General features: G+C 32.0%; 2 protein-coding genes across 13 annotated transcripts in view; one reads left to right on the top strand and one right to left on the bottom strand.

Moving 5' to 3' along the window:
* The first annotated feature begins 1,332 nt into the window (after nucleotides 1-1,332).
* Nucleotides 1,333-17,865, top strand: hppy (MAP4K3-like protein hppy). Of its 11 annotated transcripts, none has more exons than XR_015544761.1 (21): nucleotides 1,333-1,673; nucleotides 1,742-1,799; nucleotides 2,105-2,260; nucleotides 2,524-2,756; nucleotides 2,840-3,103; nucleotides 3,345-3,540; nucleotides 3,623-3,726; nucleotides 3,850-3,917; nucleotides 5,702-5,740; nucleotides 6,955-7,008; nucleotides 7,922-7,989; nucleotides 8,091-8,249; nucleotides 8,413-8,588; nucleotides 8,874-9,078; nucleotides 9,163-9,346; nucleotides 9,534-9,811; nucleotides 9,941-10,024; nucleotides 10,142-10,234; nucleotides 10,319-10,445; nucleotides 10,791-10,978; nucleotides 16,724-17,865. XR_015544761.1 is itself a non-coding variant. In XM_011055125.2 (21 exons), exons 1-21 carry the CDS (start codon nucleotides 1,560-1,562, stop codon nucleotides 10,888-10,890), a joined length of 2,832 nt encoding a protein of 943 aa, XP_011053427.1. In that variant the 5' UTR covers nucleotides 1,333-1,559; the 3' UTR covers nucleotides 10,891-17,865. The 11 variants fall into 11 exon arrangements, 10 of the variants coding, with proteins under 10 accessions (XP_011053427.1, XP_087261333.1, XP_087261329.1 ...); XM_011055125.2 differs by adding an exon at nucleotides 4,643-4,726 and having other exon boundaries at nucleotides 8,103-8,249; nucleotides 10,791-17,865; XM_087405207.1 differs by adding an exon at nucleotides 4,643-4,726 and having other exon boundaries at nucleotides 10,791-17,865.
* A 409-nt stretch (nucleotides 17,866-18,274) lies between these two features.
* GEFmeso (Guanine nucleotide exchange factor in mesoderm) overlaps nucleotides 18,275-27,304 on the bottom strand; it is a 53,189-nt gene continuing 44,159 nt past the window's right edge. For both annotated transcript variants that reach the window (XM_011055122.2, XM_011055123.2), the window contains exons 2-7: nucleotides 22,697-24,186; nucleotides 22,361-22,456; nucleotides 22,137-22,266; nucleotides 21,902-22,056; nucleotides 21,695-21,796; nucleotides 18,275-21,461 (exon numbers count right to left, since the gene is read on the bottom strand). In XM_011055122.2, the coding sequence (XP_011053424.1) occupies nucleotides 19,119-21,461; nucleotides 21,695-21,796; nucleotides 21,902-22,056; nucleotides 22,137-22,266; nucleotides 22,361-22,456; nucleotides 22,697-24,186 (4,316 nt within the window). In that variant the 3' untranslated portion in view covers nucleotides 18,275-19,118. The remainder of the gene's footprint in view (nucleotides 21,462-21,694; nucleotides 21,797-21,901; nucleotides 22,057-22,136; nucleotides 22,267-22,360; nucleotides 22,457-22,696; nucleotides 24,187-27,304) is intronic.

Here is a 27,304-nt window from a genome sequence, read left to right as displayed (position 1 = left end):
GCACTACTGCCCTCTGACAAAGTAGATGTAAACTATATAGCAACGTCCACTTTTCTTAAGCCTTGTGTCCACGATGCTAGAAATTGATAAGAGATCTTGGACAAAGAAAATTTAATAAATCACATTTGATCACATGATCATTGTGATTAGTCAATTCCTTCTTCATCCGAGATCCGACCGATTTCTAGCATCGTGGACACAAGGCTTCAGGATACATCATCCACTTTTCAAGGCTAGAGATGATAAATCGATATTTGGTTCATATAATCACGTTACGTGTAACACGATTATATGAACCAAATATCGATTTATCATCTCTAACCTTGAAAAGTGGACGTTGCTATATAGTTTACATCCACTTTGTCAGAAGGCAATAATGCGCGGCAGCATTTTGCGGTTATAAGTTTTGAGCCGTCATGTCCTTTCTCAGGTTTCTCTCTGGAGATCGATTCTGCATCTTTTATAAAAATTAATAAAAATAAATTGTAAATATATTGGGTCATCTAAAAACCGCGGATACTTTTTAGATGACCCAATATTAAAAGTGACTGCCAGTATTGAAAATCTATAATGCACGTAACGTCAATTGTAATATTTTCAGTGCTGACAGTAAATTTGGAACACAGCCACGATGTAATTGGGGTCCCAGTAAACGAGAATGAATTAAAATGAATGGAAATTTTCTATCCGAATGCGTATTTTAAATAGCGAATACTTTTTTTGGATTGAATTAGATTGAATTGGATTCAATTAGATTCAATTGGATGCAATTGAATTGAAAAACTGCATTTTCTATTCAAAATTTTGAATTGAATAGTATTCACAATGTGTTGTGTGTGCACAGAAAAAGAATATTATTTTTAGATTGAAAGGCATAGAGATATGCTCCATGCAATTTCTATAAATGAATAAAAATGCATTCAGGATTGAAAAACATTCATTTTAACATTCGTGAATCAATATTTCTGAAAATCTGAATCCATTTCAATTCATTTCAATCCATTCTTGTTTGCTGGGGTTAGTGAATGACGCCTTAAATGGAAAGCACCCAATAGTTGTAGACGAGACTTAAACTGTAGAAAATTGACCAATCATTAATTGATTATTTTCTTTATATTCGTTTGTGATAGGTCAATTTTCTATGACTTTAAGATCCCACAATACATTTTTTTTCTCCTTTAAAACGAATAGAAAAAAAGAAGAGAAATGAATTATGCAAAAAAATTAGCTAATAAGAACACCTATTAATAATAATTTCGAATTAATCAAAGTTGTCTTTATATAGATGAATTCGGCAAACGTGTAGTACTTTAAACTCCATTTGACCACTAGCGGCGCTAGCGCGCATGTGTTAACGAGCGGTTCAGCTGTTGCGAACAATGGCGACGTTTCGACGGATGATGTGACGTTTCAACAGGCTAAATGTTCCCGCTATGCTGCCTAGACGCGGTTGCACATAAACGCGTATCGGTTCGCGGACGCTGAGACCAGGTCCACGTGGCCCTGGTTATCTCGTTCTCCTCTTTTTTCTGTCTTTCGGTACGTCCTCGTCGCTTGCGATGGCTGCGGTAAACGCAAATGCGCTGTCCAGTGACATAAGCCGTAGAAATCCCCAGGACGAGTATGAGCTTATACAGAGGATAGGCAGTGGGACCTACGGCGATGTCTATAAGGTCGGTATTTCCTTAGGCTTGATCTTCCCGTCAATGCTCATGCCAATTATTGTATTTCTTCTCTGCAGGCTAAACGTCTCTCCATGAATGATCTTGCGGCGATTAAGGTTATCAAACTTGAGCCAGGTGAGTGAATGTTCACGGAGTGTCCAATATCGTATGGTCATCATAATCGACTACTCTATTCGACTATTTATCAATTTTTTACTTTGTACAAAATATTCTTTTTGTAAAGTGTCTTTGCAATTTTTTATACAAGTCATGTAAGATGATATGGAAGTGTAAACGATATGAAACACTTGTATATATTCTGATGTTTAGATTATCTATTTGTATGTACTTTGTTCCCTCTTAATGAAAATGCTGAGGTGTTATAAATTTTAGTGTTACAAAGTAGGATAATTTGCAACATCTGTATGTATGTCTTTTAGGTGATGACTTTGCAATCATTCAACAGGAGATCTTAATGATGAAGGACTGCAGGCATTCAAATATTATTGCTTATTATGGAAGTTATTTAAGAAGAGACAAATTGTGGATATGTATGGAATATTGTGGAGGTGGATCATTACAGGATATATATCATAGTATGTGAAATATTTATTACTTAATATTTATGTAATATATTAAAAAAGACAATAACATATCAAACGATTTTAATTATTAAAATATTCAAACAGTATTTAAAAAGAATAGGCTTATCATATAATTTATAAATGTTACAGATTAATTATATATAAAATTACATAATACAATATATAGATATATGTATGATATACAATGTATAGTCTTAAATAATTTAAATTTGATTCTGCAGCAGTTGTAATATTGAGTTTTAATATATTTCTAGTAACTGGACCATTAACAGAAATACAAATAGCATATATGTGTCGGGAGACTCTCACTGGTTTAGCTTACTTACATAGCATGGGCAAGATGCATCGTGATATTAAGGGTGCCAATATATTGTTGACCGAATCTGGTGATGTAAAATTGGCAGATTTTGGTGTATCGGCGCAGATCACAGCGACAATTAACAAGAGAAAGAGTTTTATCGGTACACCTTATTGGATGGCTCCTGAGGTATGTTCATGTTTATCAATAGGTATTTAACACATTTTATAATTTACAAGAGGATCAATATAGCTGATATTTTTATAATGTAGGTGGCAGCCGTGGAAAGAAAAGGTGGTTATAATCAATTATGTGATATTTGGGCATGTGGAATAACTGCGATTGAATTAGCGGAATTACAGCCACCAATGTTTGACCTACATCCGATGCGCGCCTTGTTTCTCATGTCCAAATCTGGCTTCAAGCCACCAACATTGAAGGATCGCGATAAATGGAGTCCAACGTTCCATAACTTTGTCAAAGTTGCCCTCACAAAAAATCCGAAAAAAAGGCCGACAGCAGAGAAGTTGCTTCAGGTATTGTTATTTTATTATTGATAGATTTACTTATAAAGTCTATATTTTCCAAAATATCTTCTCCGAAGAAAATTTTATCCGAAATATATAGTACACAATATTATACTAGAATATTATGCTATATATTGAGTAAAATTTTCCTTGGAGAGAACATTTTGGTATGTAACCAAAGAAAATATAATATCTTTATGAAATAATTATCAATGTATATATAGTCTATAGGAGGTATTTCGAATTGTAGCATGCGTTTTTCCAAGGAGAGATGAGTAAGAGACTGGCTTTAGAATTATTGCAAAAAGTGTCGAATCCCAGCCATATGTTCACGGATCTGGAAGCCGATGAAGACGGGGCGGTACCCAATGTTCCACAAAGAATAGCCTCGCGTCTCACTGCAAGGCCTAGGCCGAAAAGTCCTATCTCGCAATTGGATAGTGATGGTAAGAGTAATAGTAATTAAATAATAAATGACGAATAATATTTTATACTATGATATAATGATGATTATAATTTGTCCTGCAGATCAAATCAACATTGATGGAGGGACATTACATAGAGATGCTATATCACCATCTGTGGACAGTAATCCAGCGTGGGATATTATGGATATCATGAATAATGTTAAAGTAAGTTCATTACAGATATTTTTCCATTTATGTGCTAATTATTAAATATGTTTTTCAAGTGCGATTTATGTCAGTAATATTACAAATATGATTTGCATATGATTTGCTTATATGTACATATAGGCCGTGCATAATTGTGATGTGCACCCAGACTGTGGGATTGGATCTGCATTTGAAGACGTCCAGGAAAAGTAAGTTGTTTTATATTTTACTCCATCAATTTTTATCACACGGTGTACGGAAAACACCAAAAATATCGAAGCTTCTCTTTCACTAATATGGTAGTTGCTGTTTTGTTCGAAATTGTAAATATATCCGTCTTATGAATATGCAAAATCCCAAAAATTATTACATAAAAAGATTTTAGACACAGACTTGCATAATGTACATATTTATGCAATATATATTGTCTTCTATATGTGTACATATTGATTAAAGAGAAGTAGATATAAGTTACAATAATAAATTCAATTATAAATTCAACACAACATCATATACATTGCTAAACAAGACAGCAATATAGTATACATTGTATTATTGTATAAAAATCACATCTTACTCTCTTGACTGATAATAACTAATAAATACATTGCATACGGCATGTGCTTATGCTTATATCATGTCATACTAGTTGTCAAAGTAAGAGAAATATGTACATACATTCATTACCTTTACATTTGAAACAGCAACACATCATATTCTGAAGTATTTTAATAAGTAAAAAATTTTTTAAATAAAAAGTAAAGCAGAAAATGAGAAGATATTATTCAATTTTTGAATATAAATAGATTCTTTACAATCATCCCCTATTGTTATTATTAAATTATTTTTCTTTGTTTTTACCGCGAGTTAAAACTATTTTATTCGAAAAATTGTGATAGTATATTTTTCAAAAATATACTTATTTTTGTATCAGTACTCTTGGTGCGAACCTTAAGACAAGTAAAATATCGAAACGTCGTAGCAAAACTGGCACAGAGATATTTCGTATGTCTTTAAGGTAATAAAAACATTGGTTTGAAGTGAAAAGTTTCTTTTTACTTTTAATATAACAAAAACATGTTATATATCAAAAAACAAATTATGCTATTTACACTCACTTCTATAAAATGCTTGAAAATCTGATCGGCCCTGTGAATTATGGAAAAATTTTAACTATTAAATAAATTAAATTATCATTCTCTCTAATATATTATAAAAATTTATAATCAAAGCGATTTTAGAAAGTATGAAAGTCAAACATACACATTATATTTGAGTAGAGTTAACATACTAGATATTTACTCAAGCTTTCAACCAAATATAAATAATTAAATATTTATATTTAATCAATAAAATAATTAAATAGTGTGAATAATTATATATATATATATATATATATATATATATATATGAAAAAAATAATTTTGTACTGTACAGATAATTTACGAAACAGATCTAATAATATATTATACAAAATTATAATTCCCTATTTTTTGCATGTTAGATAATAAATGTGATTGCTTGTATGATATTGTGCATGATTGATAGCAGAGTTGTTATGCATTTTATTAAAACAAGAATGATCACTTCGAAATATATATACATCAACACCATTCATCTACTAGAATTACTTATTTTCAAGTAAAATGAAAAAAAATTAAGTTATTTAAAAAAAATTATTAATTATATGCATCATTTTATATCCTTTTCATAAATATTAAAAAAATTTCAATGAGACTTCTTTAACCGTTTAGTATTAACTTTAACCGTTTATTTTTGTACAGAAATTGAGATTACTATTATATTCTTATATTTTTTAATAACTTGTAGTATTCGATTATTAAATAATATTGATATCCTGCCTCTGTCAATCCTTACTCCTGTAGCACACCTGCTCTATACCCTATGTTTTGTTTATAATTCATTCCTATGATTCTTTGTATATTTTTAATTTTTCTGATCAGTTTGTAATTCTAATAATTTCTCCCAACAGGAGTCTATTGCAGTACATTGATGAGGAGTTGTTGCTAAGGTATTGGCAGGTAACCCTTTTCCCTTGCACCTTGCACCTTGCACTTATATCTCCTAATTCTGTGGATAATTCTTGTAAATTGCATTATTTATACAATTAATTTGTTATTTACTTGCTCACATTTCTTTGATATCTTTTTTCTCTTATTGTAAATATTTAAATGCATGTTTTAAATTAACAGATACTTTTCTTTAATTTTGTTAATTTTTATTTGATTCTTTGAAATATACATATATTTTCAAATTATCCCTTAAGTCGAATAGGATTTAAGTTGAATAGGAAAGCGTATAATTTCTAAGTGATTTATTTAAGAAAATTAATTCAATTAATTGCGTTTAAAAAACGCAACCAGGAATATATGTTTATATATAATATTTTAATATAACTGAATAACAAAATAAAGCTATTAATATATAATAATTGATTAAATGATATAAATAATATACAATAAAATTAAAACTATATATAATAAGAAGGAAGTATAATTAAATATCACAATTTAATCAACATTCACAGTGTGATCTACAAAAAAACATTAATATGCACAATTTTTAGATAGACGTAGAATGAAGTATGTTTCTTTCTTGTTACGTATTTGATGTTATTTGTTGCATGTTAGTTTTTTCAACATTCTGGACACAAACTATTTTTACTATATCAGCCAACTGGTGAAGGAAGTTTATATATATGTATACACGTATAATCTTATATACATATAACAAGATGTTTATTAATTAAATTTTCTATTATATAGGATTGCTTATTCTATAGAGAAGAGACCTTTTTCAATTCTATACTCTTTAATTAATACAATTATAATGTTAATGTATGTTTATAATTATCACACTGGAAATTTAAAATGTAATTTGCGAAAATTGATTACAATTATGATTGTTATAGACTTTCTTAATATATTGTGGATAAAATATTAAGATTATGTTTTATATAAAAACATGTGTGTATGTGTCGACCCATTCAATCGTCTCATAATAAATCCTTGTGTAAAAGCGTAATACATTTAAAAAGCAGAAACAGTACTAATCATTTTAGCAAGTATTTTATTTTTTAATGCATTTTATTTATTTATGACACAGTATATTAAATACATTATTATTTATAAATTTCCAAAACATATAATCATATATTAAGTAGTATCACATACAAAATTAGTTTACAATTTTATAGTATATGACCACAGTTTCACATGTGTGCAGGGGGAATGCAATGTCGATGGTTGGTGGGCATTGCGACCAGCTATATTCCCTGCAGTAAGTAAATAATGAATTACAGTAAACAATTTTATTTCCGATTTTTCGTTTGAAATATTGTGAAAATATGATTTATTTTATTATGAATTACTGATTGAAAACATATAAAATCTAGAAACATGTACAAAATCACATTGTACTATGCAAGTAATTATTATTTCATTAATATGTTTTATTTAAAATATTTAAATTACTTTTATCCTTTATTAAATGATACAGGATGACTATTGGGATTGTATTGAAAGTAAATCGTTATATTTATTTCTCCGTTTTAATGATTGTTTTTGATTAGGGTTTTCGAAACTCGTTAATTTTATGTTGATTTATAAATTAGCTTATACAACAGTTCAAATGAAATGGATGAGTCTCAAATACCCAACTTTAATGGGGGGAAAAAAAATCATTGAAATAGAGGAGGAAAAATAACGATTTACTTTTAACACAATATCATTGATCATCCTGTACAAGTACGAAAATAGAGATGTTTGATTCTATTATGCGGGGAATATTAATGGCTGACGTATTTGTTTCTGCATATGATTTGTTTAACTAGCAATATATGTTAATTTATTCCAAAACAAGCCTTATATGTATGTCCAATTTTATTAACAACCTTAATAACGCGATTGTGCCTTGTGTACTAGCTAGAAATATGCAGCTTTACATCTCGTACTTTTCCATCACATCTTATTCGATTCCTTGTTTATGCTTCAAAATATATATTCCAGAAAGAATATACGTCTAAATGTTTATTTATGATTTATAATATATGCATATAATATATTAATATTTATATCTTGTTTATTTTCTATATATTATTCATTCTTTATTAACAACATTTACATTTCTTCTTTCGTAATCATTTAAAAAAACGATTATATATTAACATTTATTTAAATATTTTCATTTTTAGAGCTACTCTTCCATTGGGGGAATCTTCGAACGATTGCGAAGTCCATTGTCCATATTACAACGTATCTGGTACGTATGTATTGTGAATTGATGAAAAGGATATCGTTATATTTGTATAGTCTATAAATAGTCCCCTTCTGTATATCTACATGTATGCAAATAAAAAGTAGATTTATATATAGGGTCTCAAGCGAGTCCCAGACGTCACAGCTCCGTGGATGAATTGTATGGTCTCGTCAATAGTTCTCAGTCTTTAACAACTGTGAATGGACAACGTCAACGATCATTATCGGACAGCGGCCCTAGGGACGAACCCGCACAGTCAAACGGTATACATCATGAGCTTAGCACTTAACTGATGTAAATATTCACACGACAATATTGCCTAGATAACTTCTTATTAAAAAAATTATTTTAAGAGATTATTAATATCTTTCTTCATTCACACACAATCGTTATTTACTCTAATATCTTATGCATTATCTTTTTCAGGTGACAATGAGATATCGGCTGATCGAGACAGGGAAAGTATGAGTCCCGATTTACTATCAGACACTCCACCTGTTCCTCCAAGAAGAAGAGATCGAAAGAGACATACGCCACCAAGACCGATAAGTAATGGACTGCCTCCTACGCCGAAAGTGCACATGGGAGCGTGTTTTTCAAAGGTCAGTTTACACAAAGTGAAGATTTTATATTATATCTTCTCGCAAAAATATTGTATTATATTGTATTATAAATTATTATATATATTATAAATTATTTTGTATCGCTGTATGAATTATTTTTTTGTATCTTATATTATATTATAAACTATTATTCGATTATATTATTTGTTATGTACTTTAATTATTTTTTCAGAAAATACTACACATTACGAAAATATTTTTACTACATTATTCTTCGACAGCTGTTAATAAGATATTTGTTATTTTTATTACAAACATTAATAGGTATTCAATGGCTGTCCACTGAGAATACATTGTACCGCAAGTTGGATTCATCCAGATACAAGGGATCAGCATCTGCTTATCGCAGCGGAAGAAGGAATTTATAATTTGAACTTGAATGAACTTCATGAAACTGCGATAGATCAGCTGTATCCTAGACGTACTATCTGGATGTATGTTATCAAAGATGTTCTTATGTCTCTTTCCGGTAAGTAGATCTTGACTGTATTGATACTGTTGCATGATAGACTGATTTATATATTTTAAATATTATGAACAATGCGTATTGTAGGAAAAACGCCTCAGTTGTATAGGCATGATTTGTTAGCGATGTTAAGTAAACAGACTCATAGATTTTCGTTGCATATGAATAAAATACCAGAAAGATTAGTCCCTAGAAAGTTCGCTTTAACTACGAAAGTACCGGATACCAAGGGATGCACCAAATGTTGCGTTGGAAGAAATCCATATAACGGGTGAGTGAAAGCAATATTTGTATATTTTTTCTGAAAAATATACATATTACTCATCAATGAGAGAAAATTATAAAGAAGTACATGTATTATTGATTTTTTTACCAAAAAATTGGATATCTAATATTGAATATTTATCCTATTTTCTTGTTTATTAAGTAAAATTTGACAATGATATATTTTCTAATAGGTACAAGTATCTGTGCGGTGCGATGCCGGCAGGTATATTCTTAATGCAATGGTACGATCCATTGAATAAGTTTATGCTTTTAAAACATTTTGATTGCATTCTACCGTCGCCTCTAAATGTCTTTAAAATGGTTATCACGCCTGAAATGGAATACCCGATGGTATGTGTATCGGTTAAACAGCCATATCAGCAAAATAAATTAAAGCTGGACTTAATTAATATGAATTCGGGAGCGAGTTGGTTTCATAGTGACGAATTGGAAGATATGGATGGCTCAGGTATGCTTATGTTATATACATCCGACAATAACAGTTCACTTGTTTACAATCTTTATCTTAAAATATGTGAAAATTTGGTCTCTATAATCCAGAAAATGTGTCATCTCTGTAATAAAAATATTATTTCAGCAACTGTGATACCAAGACGAGAGAATTTGAACGTTATTAATGTTACGCAATTCGAAAAAGATGCAATACTTGTTTGTTACGATAGTGAGTACTATTAATGAATATTCTCTCTCTCTCTCTCTCTCTCTCTCTCTCTCTCTCTCAAGGTATTTTATCTCGTATAGTGGTATATTATTAAATCCAACATTTTTGTATTTATAGATGTAGTAAAGATGGTAACTTTACAAGGAAAACCCCGTATTAGCAAGAAGCAGTTATCAGAGTTACAGTTTAATTTTCAAATTGAATCTATCAGTAAGTACAATATATTTCGTTTATTTGTAATCTACTCTGTAGTCTTCATAAAATTAAATTAAATCATATGATTTATATTTCCAGTTTGTCTACCTGATAGTGTATTGGCATTTCACAAACACGGTATGCAAGGTAGAAGTTTCAAGAATGGCGAAGTTACACAAGAGATTAGTGATCCGAGTAGAACTTACAGGCTACTTGGCTCAGATAAGTATGTATCTAATTAAATAAAAGCGGCGATTGCATGTTACTAATAGAAATTTTGAAGAATAATTCAAGAAGATTAATAATGAAGTTTGCTATTTTTTTAAAATACCCGAAAGAAATATATCATATATTAGGTTTTATGTTTAATATTATATTAATATACAAGGTTGGCCATATTCGACGGAAAGATCTGGCAACACTGTAACTTTTGACAGAGATGTTAGATCGAGTAACGACGTTTCCCATGATTGAAAAAAAAAACATCTTTCCGTCGAATATGGCCAACCCTGTATATTCATAAAGGAGTTAAATACATGAAGAGAAAACAATTAACCTAACATCTCTATAGGGTTGTGATGTTGGAGAGTCACTTAGTTCATAGTGGCACATTGACTGAATCGGAAGGAGCAGACTTGTACATTCTCGCTGGGCATGAAGCTAGCTATTGAGCATTGATCCTAAATAGCGTCCATCCGCTGCATGGTTTCGCATGATATGTGATTGAACTACATGTAATGTGAAATGACTACGAGAATGGTGAGATTAAAATATGCGAAGGTGAAAACTTTACAATTAATTATCCTACGCGAATGTATGTGCATAACCGGCACACCAGCGTGCAATTTAAACAATGCGATAGTCGCTGTCTTTCCGTATAGTTGATATATCGTATAGACTGGTAATTACTCGCGATAACTTTTTTTTGAAAGAGCTAGGCAAGCACTTTCAGTAGACAGTCGAGTAAAAATATGATGGAGAGGAATAGTGAATTTAACAAAAGGACAGAGTTAAGAGAGAATATGCACGCGAAATTATCCTTATGCCTAATCAAATGAAGCTAATAATTACACCGCTTCGAGAGGTGTCGGATAAAGGCAATTTACTAGTTTAATCAGCTATATATACGCATAAATTGCGCTCTTATAAATTGTTTAGGATTATGAAGAGAGATGTAAAATAATCTCAGGAATAGCCTTGTCTGAAAAAATATGAAAATCATAAAAGCCGTATTAAGTAGTACAAAATAACCAGTCGTATCGATGTATTAAAGTTGATAATAACAATGTGATATTTTTCTTCAAATTCATATACACACACACACACACATACACACACACACACGCACGCACGCACGCACGCACTTTCCATCTCTACAACGATGCATAATAAATAAAAATAAACAGAACAATCTATTCCCGAGATTTTGATTTTACTTTAAATATGTTTTGATAGTAGATACATGATTTATAGGAGCGTATTTTATCGAAAATGTTTTCCATATTTTTCTGCCATTTTAATATATAGTAAAATTAACTAGTATACCGCCTTACTGCAAGAAAATCGTTGCATTACATCGCGAAAGTAATGAATTTTTTGCAGTGCTGTACAGATTACACATTTCCAATTTTATCTTTTTAGGACTACATCTGTTTAATAGCTTTTAGCCTTCAAGAACTGTTTAATCATAATATCGTATAATAAAATAGTTTAAAACGTATTTGTATATTTAACGATTACAGGATTACTAAACGAGACGATATTTATATTCTTACACAAGAGATTGCGCGTAGTTTTCGAAGGTTAAAGGGTTATCTCTGTATCCAGATGGGACATTTAAATACAATTCAACGAGCTAAACACGTCTTCGTTGTATAATGGAATTTTCATATAATTGAATTTTCACGTAATCTGTGTAACGTTAATCAAGGTTATAGGGATGCACCGGATCATAAAATTACCGGATAACGGATATCGGATATCTGGACAGAATGTAATATCGAATATCCGAGAAGACAATTTCTTCGGGTCGGATATCCGACATTTTCTGGATATCTGATCGGATTCCGAGAAAGTGTCTTCTAAAAAAAAAAGCCTATAGGGAAAAAATAATAATTTTGCAACAATGTATGAGATATTGTAGAATATAGCATCAATATATATATTTATTTCTAGAACATTTGTATAAGAAAAAAATCAACAATTTAATAATATCAAATTTCAATCGGATGTATTTTCGGATACTAATAATATCCGGTTAGCCGATCGGATAAAAAAGTAAAAAAGTAAAAAAATAAAAAAGTGTCGGATAATACCGGATACCAAATACTTCCCGGATATCGATGCATCCCTAGATATATACATATATATAATTTAGTACATTTTGTTTCACTTTTACCAAATCACATTTCTATCAATTTCTTAACAAAAGTATTTTTTCGGTAAAAATCTCATGGTAATGTTATTTTTTATGATTTCTTCATCCTCTCGATATAAACTATCCTTTAATTTTGTATATAAAAAATATAAAATTGGAGATTCGATAAGAATACAATAGTTTTGTTCAACTAAAAAATTCTACAAAAAGACGTTCGCTTTTCTAGTTGAAGAAGGATTTCTAATAGAAGTAGGTTTCCGATAAAAAAAAAACTTGCTGAGAAAACAATCAATTTGATTTGTTAAAAGCGTGTCGTTATTTATCCAGAAATAAATCGTAAAGAAAATAACAACGATATAGAAGGAAAGTAAATAATTAATGTATAGCGGCATAAAAACACTTTTTAAAAAAATTCCTCAGAAATGAATTTCTTAGAAATTATATAATATCGTGTATTAATATATACGCAGTACAAAATTCTCTCGTATTGTCGCATTCTCGAAAACGTGTATATCAAATTTATATTACTAACGAGCTTCATTTTATTGGGCATGGGATTACCTCGAATGTGTTATTTTTATTAAGACATTGTGTTCATCAGTGTCTCTAATTTCGAGCGATTGTAAATATGAAACACGGCCAATTTTTGCGTAACAACAACGTCGATTATACGATTATCTTGAAAATATTCGTTTGCACATTGTTATATCAGATATCTGAATCGTTTTGCTTGCTGCGCGACGTTAATGTGACGCAACAACGTATTTATGATTGTTAACAGCTTGATTTACAATTTATAATTGACTTATGTTATTTTATAAAACAAAATAACACAATTACATAACCTTCTTCCGCATAACGCGGATTTATCATTCAGTTAATGCTCTGATGAAGCATCTTGTGATATATGCGACAAGAAGTACAAGGGCACTCAAAATATACAAAACAGCGATATGATTAAGTTTCTTTCATCTATGATTTGATATCAAAAAATCCAAATTGCAATTTTCATCGTTCGAATAGCCTTTTCCATAAATCAGTCACATATAACTGTGCATCAAAGAGCACAATACGGAATATGCAAATTTGTTTGTAGCCATTCTTTCTTTATATTCAGTAATTTTTTTACATTGACGACGATACGAATTGTATATACCTGTGAAATGAAGAGCAAAATAACTTCCATGTGATTAGTCTCGAGACTGGGAGAAACGCATTTTTTTTCGTTTTATAATAAAATTTCTTTATTATATCCCAGAGACAAAATACATAGGAAGACAAAATACTTAGGCACGGGGCGAGATAGTTGTCTGTTTTACGTTTTATAAAACTTGACTGATTTTCAATCAAACGTCGTTTGATTTAATTTAACGGAATTTTATTTGCTTACGTAAATTCGAATATAATATTCGAATATTTTTGAAGTTGATTTATTTACATTGATTGAAAATATTCCTTTTTATTTGGAATATTTAACCAATACTATAATGAGTTATATTCACTAATTTTTCGCACAACTAATTATTAGTGAAGGTTATTATTTTGCCGTATTTATTGTGCATTCAATTATATCTCGATAACGCAAGCAAATAACGCGTTTAATTCATAAAATAATTAATATACAAGTATTTCGACAAGTTTTTCGACAAAACTGAGCGTACAATAGTACATTAGAATGAAATGATTCATTTATATCCGTTGTAAGAAGATTAGGAGTTTCGAAAATCAGCCTTGTGAAGTACATAAAAGTGATATAAAAAATATTTTATTTGTTTTCTGATATGTGAGGCATATTTATTGTAAAAATATAATAATTGGCTTTTTCCACGAATTTCTGTTGTCAAGATCTTGTAAGTTGATGTTCTTAATTTGCACCCTTTAAGCAAGATGTAAATTGAACTGTAAAGAATTATCAGAGTAAAATGTATAATTATCCGCGAAATGTTAAACTATTTTGATATTTTATATGAATATTTGCTCTATATAGAGAGAGTAGATTACTAGATAAAGAAAGTATTACATTAACACGAAAAAATAAATTCAATATATTAGCGAAGTTGTGCGAAAATTGATTTGTTTCTGCTAAATCTCTTTATGGCAGAAATTATATTTAGACTTGTGTCGAAAGCAGTGTATCCTGATAATATTACTTTATATTTACGGCAGATTTGAATGTCCGTAAATTCGAAGCGTTTTTTTTTTAAATTTGAAGATATTTTCTCAGTTATGCTTGACGGATGAAAAATTTCATTTTGTTGGCAGTTTATTAGCGCTTGAACAGTAATTAATTCCATTTGGTGAAGTAAAAATTACGTGAATACAATGCAGATGCGAAGACAGAAATATATTCGTAATACGTAATTATAAACGTTGCTCTTATGCAATCAAACACCAAGTCAACCGTTTAATCAAATTTTATGCTGACTACACATTATTCACATATATTATAGATATAATAGAACGTGCAATGTGTCTTCCCGTACGTATTTGCAAATAATACACCGTATGCTAGACGTGTTAAATGTATTCGCAATATTAGCAACGTATTTGATAGTATCCGTCGATTTATCTAACAGCAATTCAGCTTTGTTAATACTAAGAGAATTATTCAAACGAATTGTTGTACAAAGTATGAATCTTCTTTTTGCAACAATCCCTCATTTTCTACGACGTCTCACGATTGTCTAGAAGGAAGAGGATCGGTATATGTCGATAAAGAAAGACGAGAGTTATCGTTTTACACAAGATATAATTCAAATAAAAAAAATATCTTGAAAGCAGTTTAAGTGCTACTAGAAAATTTAAAACTGTCAAATGGCAGGATAGAATTGTTTTCTCGTATGAATGATTATTTCGCGTGATCTATACTTCTCTCCGAAAACACATATATTTATGAAATATTTTGATAATAATGGTAAATAGTAACTGAAATGTTACCTGATGTGACTTTTTGTATTATTGTAAAGACAATAATTTTATTCGGAGCGTCGTACACAAATCACGAGATAAAAAAGATAGACATCGGCATAAAAATATTTAATTAGTATTAAATTTTTGAATTTATAGAGTGGATAAATTAGAAAAAAGATAAAAGTAAAAAATTAAAAAGTTTTCTCGTGTCACAGACCAAGTATTAGAACCGTGAAAATTAGAGAGAGAGAGAGAGAGACACACACACACACATACACACAGTTTGTGTAGATTTCACATATCGGTATCCTGCTAGCGATCATACACATAAATGGAAATTTTATTTTCACAAGAGAATAAAGAACTTAGGAGATACGAGTGTAAGACACACACATCGATGCTTGCTTCTTTGATTACATATATTCATGCAATCAGTACATAAATATTCGTATTTTTATAATTACCTAGATTTGAGTCAGTTATTTCGAACATACGTGTGTGCAGTATAATTTATTTACTATCTAAATAGAATAAAATTTAAAATACCATTTTTTTTAAATATTCAAAAAGAACAAAATATGAACATATGTGATTAATATTCTGCTATAGCTGTTGCATCTTATCTGCAGTGTTGTATATCCGTGCTCTTTCTAGCGATCTTCGAAAAATTTTTTTCTGTACAAATATGTACACACATATAAGTGCTAGGACAATTAATACAGCGATAAAATGTACCTGTACACCGACCATATTAATAGTTTGCCTCTATATATGGATGTTTAGGTTTTGAATTTTCGATTCTTGCATATCTGAAACTTCTAAATTAACATAGCAAATGTGTAGTGAGGCAGTGACAACTGTTTATTCCTTTCAGCTGTCCCTCGGATCTATTCAGACTGAATTAATTGTTCTTAAAGACATCACTCCAATATATTCATATTATCTTTGGCGTTCTCCAGTTATTAAATGCAAATAAGATTTAAAAAATTAAAAAAACAATTACCTATAAATAGAAGCATCTGTTCGATAAGATTTCTAAAATTCCTCTATTTTTCTCTGAAATATGTTAAGATTTTCTGAATTTTCTGAAATATGTTAAGATTTTTTTTAAGTTACGAATCCTTTATTTTATAATTATTATATGCGCGTTTTATACTTAATTATGTTAAAAAGTTATCGAAACAAGTTTTTCTTTAAAAAGTTAATATTTATTTTAGGATACAAGAATCTTAGTAATAAAATGAATATTTCTGGTACTTCCAATATCACGTTGCGTTGATTTCAAAAAAAAGCTGTTCATATTTTAACAAGGATGAGGATCCAAGGGATGGAAAATCGAACTTATGCACGTCTTACCATTATTTTCGATCAAGAAGATGACGATTAAATAACACGTACGTTATATTTCGCATACAATAGAGATATACAAAATATTTTGAGAGGCAAATTCGTGAATTACACAAAATGAATAAAAAAAGAAATATATATATACATACATACATATGCATATATATATATACATATATATATATATATATACACATAAACGAATATATTTAATAAAATTCCTTCACATATATTGTAAATTCGAAGAGATATTCATTTATCTATAATAGGATGGATTCCGACAATTTTGTTAATTAGCCGATGATATTGAAGATATGAATTGCCGATATCAGAAATTAGTAATTAAAACCATAGCGACAAATAGATTTAATGCAATGAATGAATAAAATTATTCTTACAACTGGAAATTAGCGATCGAAAAAGAGATATAACGTGTTACAACGTACAGAAATTTTAGGAATAAGGAAGCTTCTGCTATATAAAATTCTCACTAAACGTTACTTCGTTACGATATTTATCGCTCATGTAATTGTTTATTTAAAGAGTATTGCTTTAGTATAATGCTTTACCTCAAAATTTATCAAAGTATAGATAGCAGAAGCTGAATGATGAAAGATGATTCTTGTTACATTATCAAAGACTCGTTGTGAAAGAAGTGGAAATTAATTTATTCTTTATAATTAAAATATGCGATTAATGAGAAGTATTAACAGGAGAAGAGCATAGGAGCATAGGAATTTCTTATAAATATTAATTGGAACTGTACTAGCGACTAAGTCTTGTAATTATGAAAGCTGTATATATAATGTGTATAACGTATTATATATGTTACTCTTGCGTTCGTCGAATCTTCGTTTTAGTCATTTTTTATATAAATGCATCATTGTGAGAATAATTTATATAATTATAAATATATTTAATTTACTTTTTTTTGTATCTATAAAAGCAACTAGCCAAACTTCTGTAAATAGATCATCTCATAATAAAATCTATCCAAGGAAAAATATAAAAATAGATATACTTACCTAAAAATTCATATCCTGAGCACACTGACTTTGCTCGAATGAAGAATTCAGAAGCGGATTTTTATGTATACGTAACCTTAACATTATTATAATAAGATAAGGTAATTAGTATTATATATATTTAAGGTATATAAACCTTACATTTACACTATTACACAAACCAATAACATATATTACTGATAACACAGTAATAAATACGTTCTCTTGTTGTCAATGATTTAATTATAGATCATTCACAATGAAAGTCACAATTACAGCTGAAAATAATAGCAAAAAAAATAATTAAGAATAAAAATTTAAAGTCGTAAATCGTTTAGATGATACAAAAACTTGCATTTTCAAATTCTTTCAAACTACTCTTAATTGATGACTTTTTCAATCAAATACAACGTTAAATGGCTTTATAAATGCTTCATTTAATTAAAAACTGTTCCTTTTATTCTATAGATAACATAAGTAATATCAAACAATACTTAACATATAACAGTCTATAAATGAATATTAATTTTTTACGTTTCTATGACGATAACATGAACGTAAATGCGCCTTTCTTATTTACGCGCTCTTTACATCTACTACATTAAAATATGAATTTATTATGAAATAATGGTATCACGTTATGTTAGTGTTATATTTCAGGCACATGTGAAAAACATTAATTAAATAGGACTCCAATTAGTTCTTCAACATCATGGCGTAATGATTACATGAATAAAGCGAAGCAAACATTTTACTTTCATTTATCATTGCAAAAAGTATCAGAATATCAAAGTAAAAATATTAAAGAATACTACTTTTATTTATATTTCATAAAAAAATAATTCTCGATTACATTACATACATATCAAATAAATTATTCTCCCTTAATTTTAATGTTTTAACCAAAATAATATTTTTTTTTCTTTAATTACATGCATATGTGTTTTTTATTTCTATTTTAAACTTCTATTTCTATTTTTATTTTCCAATCGCTACATAATTTCTTTGCGATATATACAAAAATAGAAATCTGTTTACTAATATTATTATAAAATGATCCAAGTAAGCCAGGGTCATCACTCGCATGATTTCGTATAACGTCGATGATCGAAAAATTTATTTAAAACATATATACTTCTCTACTTTTGACAACAATATTTGCTTCACTTTTATCCATACGACTTACGTCGATTATGACTTGAGATTTTTATTGACTTTTTGACACGTAATCTTAATCCCATAGGCCATCTACAAGTAGAGATCACGTTTCGACATGACCTTGCAATTGACCTACTATCTTCCGTACCCAACCAGCCTGACTCTGTCCTGCGGAAACGTCATCTCTATCCATCTCGATATTCCTTTCATAATTATTCGATGAACTATCAAGAGATTGTTGTGCCATCACATTTACTAATCTTGTGGAAACTCTGGTCTCCGAATTACCAGCAGGATGTCCCCTTGCCAACAATGACTTTATTTTCAAGTAATCCGGCTTCTGCGCAACGTTCGGCTTATATTTTATTGATGACATCTCTTGCTTCTTTTTGGCAGGTACTGGCGGTGCAATCTTGGTCTTTGCGATCGCCGCTGCTTCCATCGTTGTCATTTTCGCCGTCGTCGCCGGTGTCGACTGCCGAATCACGAATGCCTCGTCGACATCGCTGAATATTGCACTATCCCGGAACGCCTCGTCTACATCAGCATAATTCTCGATGGTCTCAAAGCTTCTCTCGTAAAAGCTATCTGTCTCGCTTTCATGATGCTCTGTGTCCTTGTTACTACCTGTCTCCTCTTCGCAATCTCTCCTCTCAGACTCAGCGGTATTCTTAGATTGATTAATGTCAACGGAAGATGACTGCGCACGTTTGCTCTCGGCGAAAAGAATTGTTGGGTCAGCATAATCCGATTGAGCAATTCTAGCACCCAAACTGGAACTGCCTTGCTTGTAGTAAAGTTGAGGAATTCGTTGATCATTCGAGCAACCCATCAGCTCTTCCACATCCGAGGATGGTTCTCTTGTGTGCTGCTTTGTCTGCTTAGTTCGCTTTTTCGGGTACTTGCCTCCGGAACTCAACGAGCGGAAGTAGCGTGTCCGTTCAACCTCATCATTACATTCGAGTGTCTCCGTGCTCATGGTATTTCTCAGACGACCCTGCAAACGACTGCCTGCCTTGAAGACACTTCGAAAAATCGTACTGCCACTACTATTACCATTTGCCCGATAGATCTTGTGATCGGGATGAATGTTCGCACTGTCACTGGCAGATATGGACCGCACATCGGAGTACGTATCGTCAGTCAATCGTGTGTCCTCTAGTGAACAAAAGAAAGTTGACGTACTGGAGCTTGTCGAGACGGTGGGCATAGGGAACTTGGCAATTCTACCTTCCGGTTGGCACGTAGATACATACCTCTCCATGTCCTCTAGATTGATTTCTGCTGGCTTATCGGATGCAATCGTGAACGGCCGCTCGCTCATTGGCTTACCGTCCCGCTGTAGGAAGCGTGACTTCGTTACGCTCGTCGGTTGGGAGTTTGGACTGATCTGGAAACTACGTGGCAGCGAACCGCTTTTAGGTGGAGAGGTAGGCAGACCCTCGCACAACTTGGTGAGCCAAACGGCTGGCTGAGTTGGACTATCATTGCCATCAGCATCGCCCTTTACTGTCTGTAGACCTTCCCAGACATGCTGCAGATTGTCATAATTGCCAAAGCCCTTGGACTCGGGATCTCCTGCATCATTTGCATCGCTTCTCTCGTCATTACATCGTTCTGAGCCATCCTTTTCGATCCGTTCTGTCATTACAATAGAATTTATCTCTTTTCGTTCAACTGCCCGATGATTTAACATGCACTTTGCCGGGGATATGACGATTTCTTCATTGCCCGTTGATGTCGAATTCTCGCGAATACGTAGCGCTGTCTTGATCACCTTGCTCTCGGTGACGATGCTTTGTCGCTTGAATGCCTGCCTCTCGTATAACTGATTTGTTTTGCCGTTATGCGCGAGTGTTTCTGTCGACTTTTGAGTAGTCTTTAAGTTATCATAAAGGAGTTGCAGTGGCTGTTGATTTTCCCGCGCCGGTGCCGAAGATAATAAATTCCACGCATTGTTCGTCCTGATTAGTCGCTCCCGATGCAACGTTCGAGCGCGTCCCAATTTATTATTGCTATTATTGTGGCTGATCGAACTGGTGACATAATTAGCGTTCTCTGAATCACTCTCATCCGATGTGTCCGCTGAGATACGCTTATTGAAGCGTTGCTGTCGCACGTTAATAATGCTGTTGGTCTGCTGTTTCTCCAGTAGCTTCTGAAACTCTTGATTCTGCATGAGAATGTGACTGACGATTTCTTCCACCGTTTGCGCCGGTTTAGCATGTTGTTCATTATTGTCTTTGGCTTCGGCCGGTGATGAAGAATTCGATGTTGTCTGATTCTCTTCCTTGGAACAAATTTCAGTTGCTTCTTCAGCAACTTCGATCGTAGAAGATTGAGCATCGCTAGTAGTAGCTTCCTTTTGCTCCTCGTCCAAATGGTTAAGACACACATACGACTGGAAGCCTGGCTCGGATTTTCGTCTCCAACCGGTAAATCGATCCTAAATACAAGTTTATTGAAATTATACATTTCATTGCTTCTTGCATATCAAATTGTTATATTCTTTAAGAAAAAATTTTCAGCATTTTCCAAAACAAATTTAATGATTTCTACGGTCAATAATTTCTGTGGTGATTAATGATTGCAAATAATAATTTTTATAACTTAAAAAATTGCACTCTTTATTTTTGTCTATATTTATATATTTTAAAAAGTATTGAAGTTAATTATTACCCTAACTTTCGAAGCACGTACATCCGAAGACCTATTAAAAGTTGGCTCCCTGGAGTCATTAACGTCTTCATTGTCATTTTTACAAGACGATGTAGGTGAATCCTAATGACATAAGAAAAATTTGTAAAATTTCGTATTATAAATAAACAAGAGAAAGCTAAGCAAAAGTAAAGTGAAAAAAGCAAAAAAAATCTCACTAGATCTTACCTCCATTGTAGTATCAGATCTTCTAACGCCCCTCATGAACTTTTGCTTCAGACTAGTTTCGGATCTACGTCTCTCTCTTTCCTGCTTACGTTTTTCCAAATATTCCGGAGGGGCAGAGTGTTTCTTTGCTGATCCTTTATCCGTCAACGCGTCATCTGAAGTCAAATGCATTACTCTTTGATCGATTTTGCGTGGTGATTAAAAATAGATTGCAAAATTAAATCGCTATTTGTACCTTCTTGTTGCGTTTGACCTAATTGTAACACTAATTGTCTCGCATGCGACGGTATAACTGCATTATAATTTTCTAATATCACTCTCTTTATTTGTAAGGTCCATTCTCTCTTTTGTTCTAAATTGCGTGCCTAACAAACAAATGGATGATTATTGAATAACATACAATCCTTGCGTATACATTTATCTGCTTTTCAATCAACAAGATATCTCAATGATACTTACTTGTAATGTATACTGCAATCGAGGATTATCAAAAGGTATTACGTGAAAGCTAAGTGGCTCTCCTGGGATACTTTCAATTAGCATTAAATTTGAACACTAGAAACAAATAAAGAAAATCATATTTACAGTTGTATTTATTTTTTAGAGATAAGATTAATAGAAAATTATGTATATAAAAAAAATGAAAAAGATGATTCACAAGAAGTTAAAATATTTTTAATAAAATCTTAAAATATCTACCATAAAAAGTAAAAATAGGCACGATATAAATATGTATAACTAAAAGTAAACTTTTTAAGGCACAGACGAAGCAAAAGATTATGACGAAAATCGTACCATAATATGAGCTTTGTAGACAAGAAGGCCGTCTTCCTTCTTCTTCGTCAGCAAAAGCATTCGATCAAAAAGGAAGGCATGTCTCGGAGCTTTGGCTCCTCGCATTCTGAATCGACCTTCCGCAACCAATTCGCCACTTGTAGTTAGGTCTGGTCCTAGCCAACCGTACAGAAGCGACTGAATTTCTTGAACACGTACAGCGTGCTCGTGCCTCCTCTTCATAGCATTGATGTGCTTTGCAATGCCAGTCATTGCGGCAAGTGCAGCCTCGATGGCACTTCTACCTTCAGCCTCATTCTCTCTCGAATCACAATCGGCACCGTACTCCTTTGATAAATTCTCCAGAAGCAGATGATACTTAAGGATCCTTTGGACGGGCTTCAAAAGGAAGGATCCGAGCGGTAGCTGGTGACTTAGAGCCTTTTGCCGTTCGCGGAAGGAGGACGCGGTTTCCTCCTGACCCATTAAATCGGTCAACACCGAGACTGTCCTCGGATAATTGGTACAGTACTCGGTATATACTTTAAATCCCGAATTACGTTTAATGAACGTATTTGCGACGCAAACAGGATCTAGGCCGCATTTATCTATCTCCCATAAAAATTCTCTATTAAACTCGAAGATATCCTCAATATTACTAAACAGGTCACCGAGACGTAATCGACGTGAGAACGACGGCGGATTATCTCTCCAGAATATGAGATAACCCTGAATAACTTGACGCAGATGTTCGACATATATCGCTTCTGTGTCCACGATCTCAAGGAGTACCCTCTCGACGGGATTTCGATGTGGATCACAGTAGCGCGGTCCATGGCATAAAGGATCCTCCTCAGCACTGTTCCTCCTTTGTTCATTGTCGTCATTCAATATTCGACAGCTACCTTTCGAAACCGTCACGACTCCGCTGTCCGCGGAACCCTGGGAGCTGGCACAGGTATCGGCAAGAGATTCGACGGATGCTAAATAAGGATTGGCAGCGGAAGTGTTGCCCTGATTGCTACAACTGCTGGAAGATGTGCTGGACGCGATCGAACTTCCCGAGAGCGGTCTACCGCCGTTTCTGCGTCGTTTATTGTATCTAAGCGGGGTAGTAAGGCCGTTGGTCTCCCGTCTTTCGTACATCGGTTTCCCAGTAGTTTCCCCGATTGTTTCCCCGTTTCCTTCGTGCTCTAGCGTTACTACCGGAATGATCGTCTCCAACGTGGTATTATTGCTGGTATCCGCAACGATCTCGTTGTACTCGCTTTCTTGTTCCTTGGTCTTCAGCATGTCCTGGTACATAGGCCTGGCTAAATCTCCGTTTGTGCAGAGCTGACCGAATACGGAACTTCGTTGGGCAATCGGTACCATGCTCAGACGCTTTTGCAGAACAGCGGATATACCGCAGGACGATGGTAGGACCACGCGATCGCCATCGTAACCATCACTGCGACGCGCCAGCTCGTCAAACATGCCCAACAGTTGCGGGACCAAATCTGTGCTGGTGCCTAAAAATAAAAAATTAAAAGGTTGTTAATCAGAGTCGTTGTGAAATGTCAATAAAATTTAAAGATTAGTTGCAACAATAATTAGTAATATTTCTGATTTAAATGAATTTCTACGATAAGGCGATAATTATATTGTCAAATTTTTTAAATTATTTAAGATATTTTATCCGACAATTTATTTCAAATTTAATTTTCGTTAATATTTCGTCGAATCGATTTGATATTTCATTACATAATTTGTCGCGAATTTTTTTCATGGTTCACTCGTGAGCTCGTCGCGTCGTAAATCAGTAATATTATAACGATTGGCGACACAGATGCTTCTGACAAAGAGTACGCCAGTGGAAGAAATACAAAGATAAAATCTATCCTTATTAACATTAATAATAACCTTCAATTCACACAAGAAAGACAATGGCTTTATTCGCATGAAAATGTTAACTGTCAACACTTTCTTTCTTGTAATGATCAATCATTCCCGAGGGGAGAATATTAGAGATTCTGAGAATGTCGCCTGGAAATTATCGTGCCTTCCTGGCACTTAACTTAATTCACCGAATGCGATAATTAATAAATGATCTCACACGAATCGTCATTGTCATAGCAACGTAATGAAAATTAATTTTTCTCACTCTGCGTCACATATAATACATCGGAGAAATTATTTTGCGCGTCTCAACATGTGTATATCACTTGATTGCACACATAATGACGAATATCTTTAAACATATCTACTTGTTTTTTGTTTTTCGGCTGTGTGTGCAATTTTTGAAACCGGAATTTTTGACAGGGTCACAAAATTATTTTTAAACAATTATTTTTAAATAATATTGCTTTTATTTTTTGATCTACAAAAATTTATAGATCAATAAATATTTATAAAAAATATATGTTAAATAATTTTCGAGTTTATATATTAAATCTTCATCCGGAAGAAAAACATTATATATAATTATAAAAGTAAAATTCCTTATGACAATAATAATTAAATAATGAGTAAGTTGGACAATTAGGAATCGGCGCTGTAAGTGCGTTTAAATGATTAAAATCGTTATAGTCTAATATATTTTTACAATTCAATAACATACATTCAATTAAATTCTAATCTTTTTTAGCGAATATTTCAAAAGCAACGTTTCATTGACTGATGTGTGCGTAGATTATATTGATTAATCTTCCATATATTTGGGAGATTAGCCAACAGAATCTGCGCACACATCAGTCAATGAAACGCAACTCTTAAAATATTCGCTGAAGAAGGATTTAGCCGAAAAGTACATTATCGAATTATAGTAATATATCATTAGACTATAACGATTTTAGTCATTTAAGCGCACAATTTACAGCGCCGATTCCTAATTGCCCAACTTACTCATTATATTTAACATATTATACAGGGTGATTTTAACATTATTTCGTCACCCATCGTGAACAGGTAGAGTAAATCAAACTGAGTCGAAAAGTCATCTACCATTTTGCAGTTTACGCAATAGTTAACGAGATATTAATTACTAAAAATTGCCAAATATTGATCTTGAATAATTTTTTACTCAAATACTATCAACTTTACAGAAAAACTGCAAAAGATAAAAATCATTTATTTTCTTCTCATAGAATTCTAAAAATTTTTTCAGAATTTTTTATCAACTTTTTAGTACTACATTTTCTTATTTTTATCAACATGAGAAAATATTAAATTTTTTAATACGGTATTAAAAAATTCTGAAAAAATTCTCAGAACTTTATGAGAAGAAAATTAATGATTTTTGTCTCTTGCAGCTTAATTTTTAGTAATTAATGTCTTGTTAATATATACATATGTATATCAAATATTTGAGAAATCTTTTATTTTTCTTTAGAAACGTTCTGTTTTCAATATTAAATTATTATTTAATATAAAATTCTTCGAAACAATAAATGGTCGTGAAATTATCGGAAATCACGTGCAAGTTACGGTGCATTAAAATATATATACGTTTTACAAGACACCTTATATAAACGCACACAAAACAGTAAGAAATTAATTAGTACTCATATATACTCGTAGATCAAATCAAGAAATTTATACGAAGTAACAGGACGCTTCTATTGACATATATCTGCGATATTTTAGAAATTATTAAAAATTGATAATAAATATCGCTGCTGCCATTGGCTGCGTTTATCGTTAATGCGATCTCCTCCAATTAACTCGCTACGCCGTTGATCAATGCTAAAAGATTGGCGGACAGCTTGCACCGATTACACGTACACAGGCGAAAAACACGTATAATTACATAAATATGCATACATGCGTATGCTCACGCGTATGCTGATGTATTGACATATACAGAATATTCCAAGTTCATAGTTATATTTTTTTAACAGTCAAATTCTGTGACAAACATAAAGAAAGAAAGAGAAAGAAAGAAAACGGAGGCTCATTTCTATCAGATTAGACTGCTTAAGTCCCAAAGTTATGGATTATTATTTAACATTAAAACCGACAGTATTTGTTAGAACTGTCGAAGCCAAGTACGAATTTGGTAATTTTCTATCCTTGTTTTCCGTTAATGAAAAAAAGTTATTTTGATATTACTTGTATGATTTTTTAGAATTATTTGTATTGTATATATCTTATATTCACATATTTTCAGTACTGTATATTTAATACAAAAAAGAAAAAAAAAATTAAAATGATTAACGAAGCTAAAATGGCACTATCGGCGGGTTGCAGTGTTACGAGAGTATCAAATGGTAGGTTTTTAAATCTATGCTTTAATCTTCAATCTGCAGTAGTTAAAAACTGATTGCTTCCCTTCTTCTTCGTATCGTGAATATCTATAAAAGAGTATTAGTGCGTTCGGGGAGACGCTATTAGCGTTACTTTCCAGACTTCGCATCGTCATTCTATCTTCGTTGTCTATTAAATGAAAAAGATAGAATCACGTAAATAGCGCTAATACTTATTGGCGTATTTAAAAAAAAAGAAACAAATCCGAAACGCTGTATACACAAATCGCTTGACCAACTATCGCAGCCGCGGTTACAACTCGCGATTTCACTCTCTCGTGCACACGTATGTGCAACTTGTAGAAGTCGTCGATTGTACACGGCAAAACAAACGAGCGGGACGGTG

This window comes from Acromyrmex echinatior, chromosome 4 (genome assembly GCF_024713525.1).
Source record: "Acromyrmex echinatior isolate Ae372 chromosome 4, ASM2471352v2, whole genome shotgun sequence".
NCBI lineage: Eukaryota > Metazoa > Arthropoda > Insecta > Hymenoptera > Formicidae > Acromyrmex > Acromyrmex echinatior.
The sequence above is the reverse complement of the archived record's forward strand: the minus strand, read 5'-3'. Positions and strand labels throughout refer to the sequence as shown.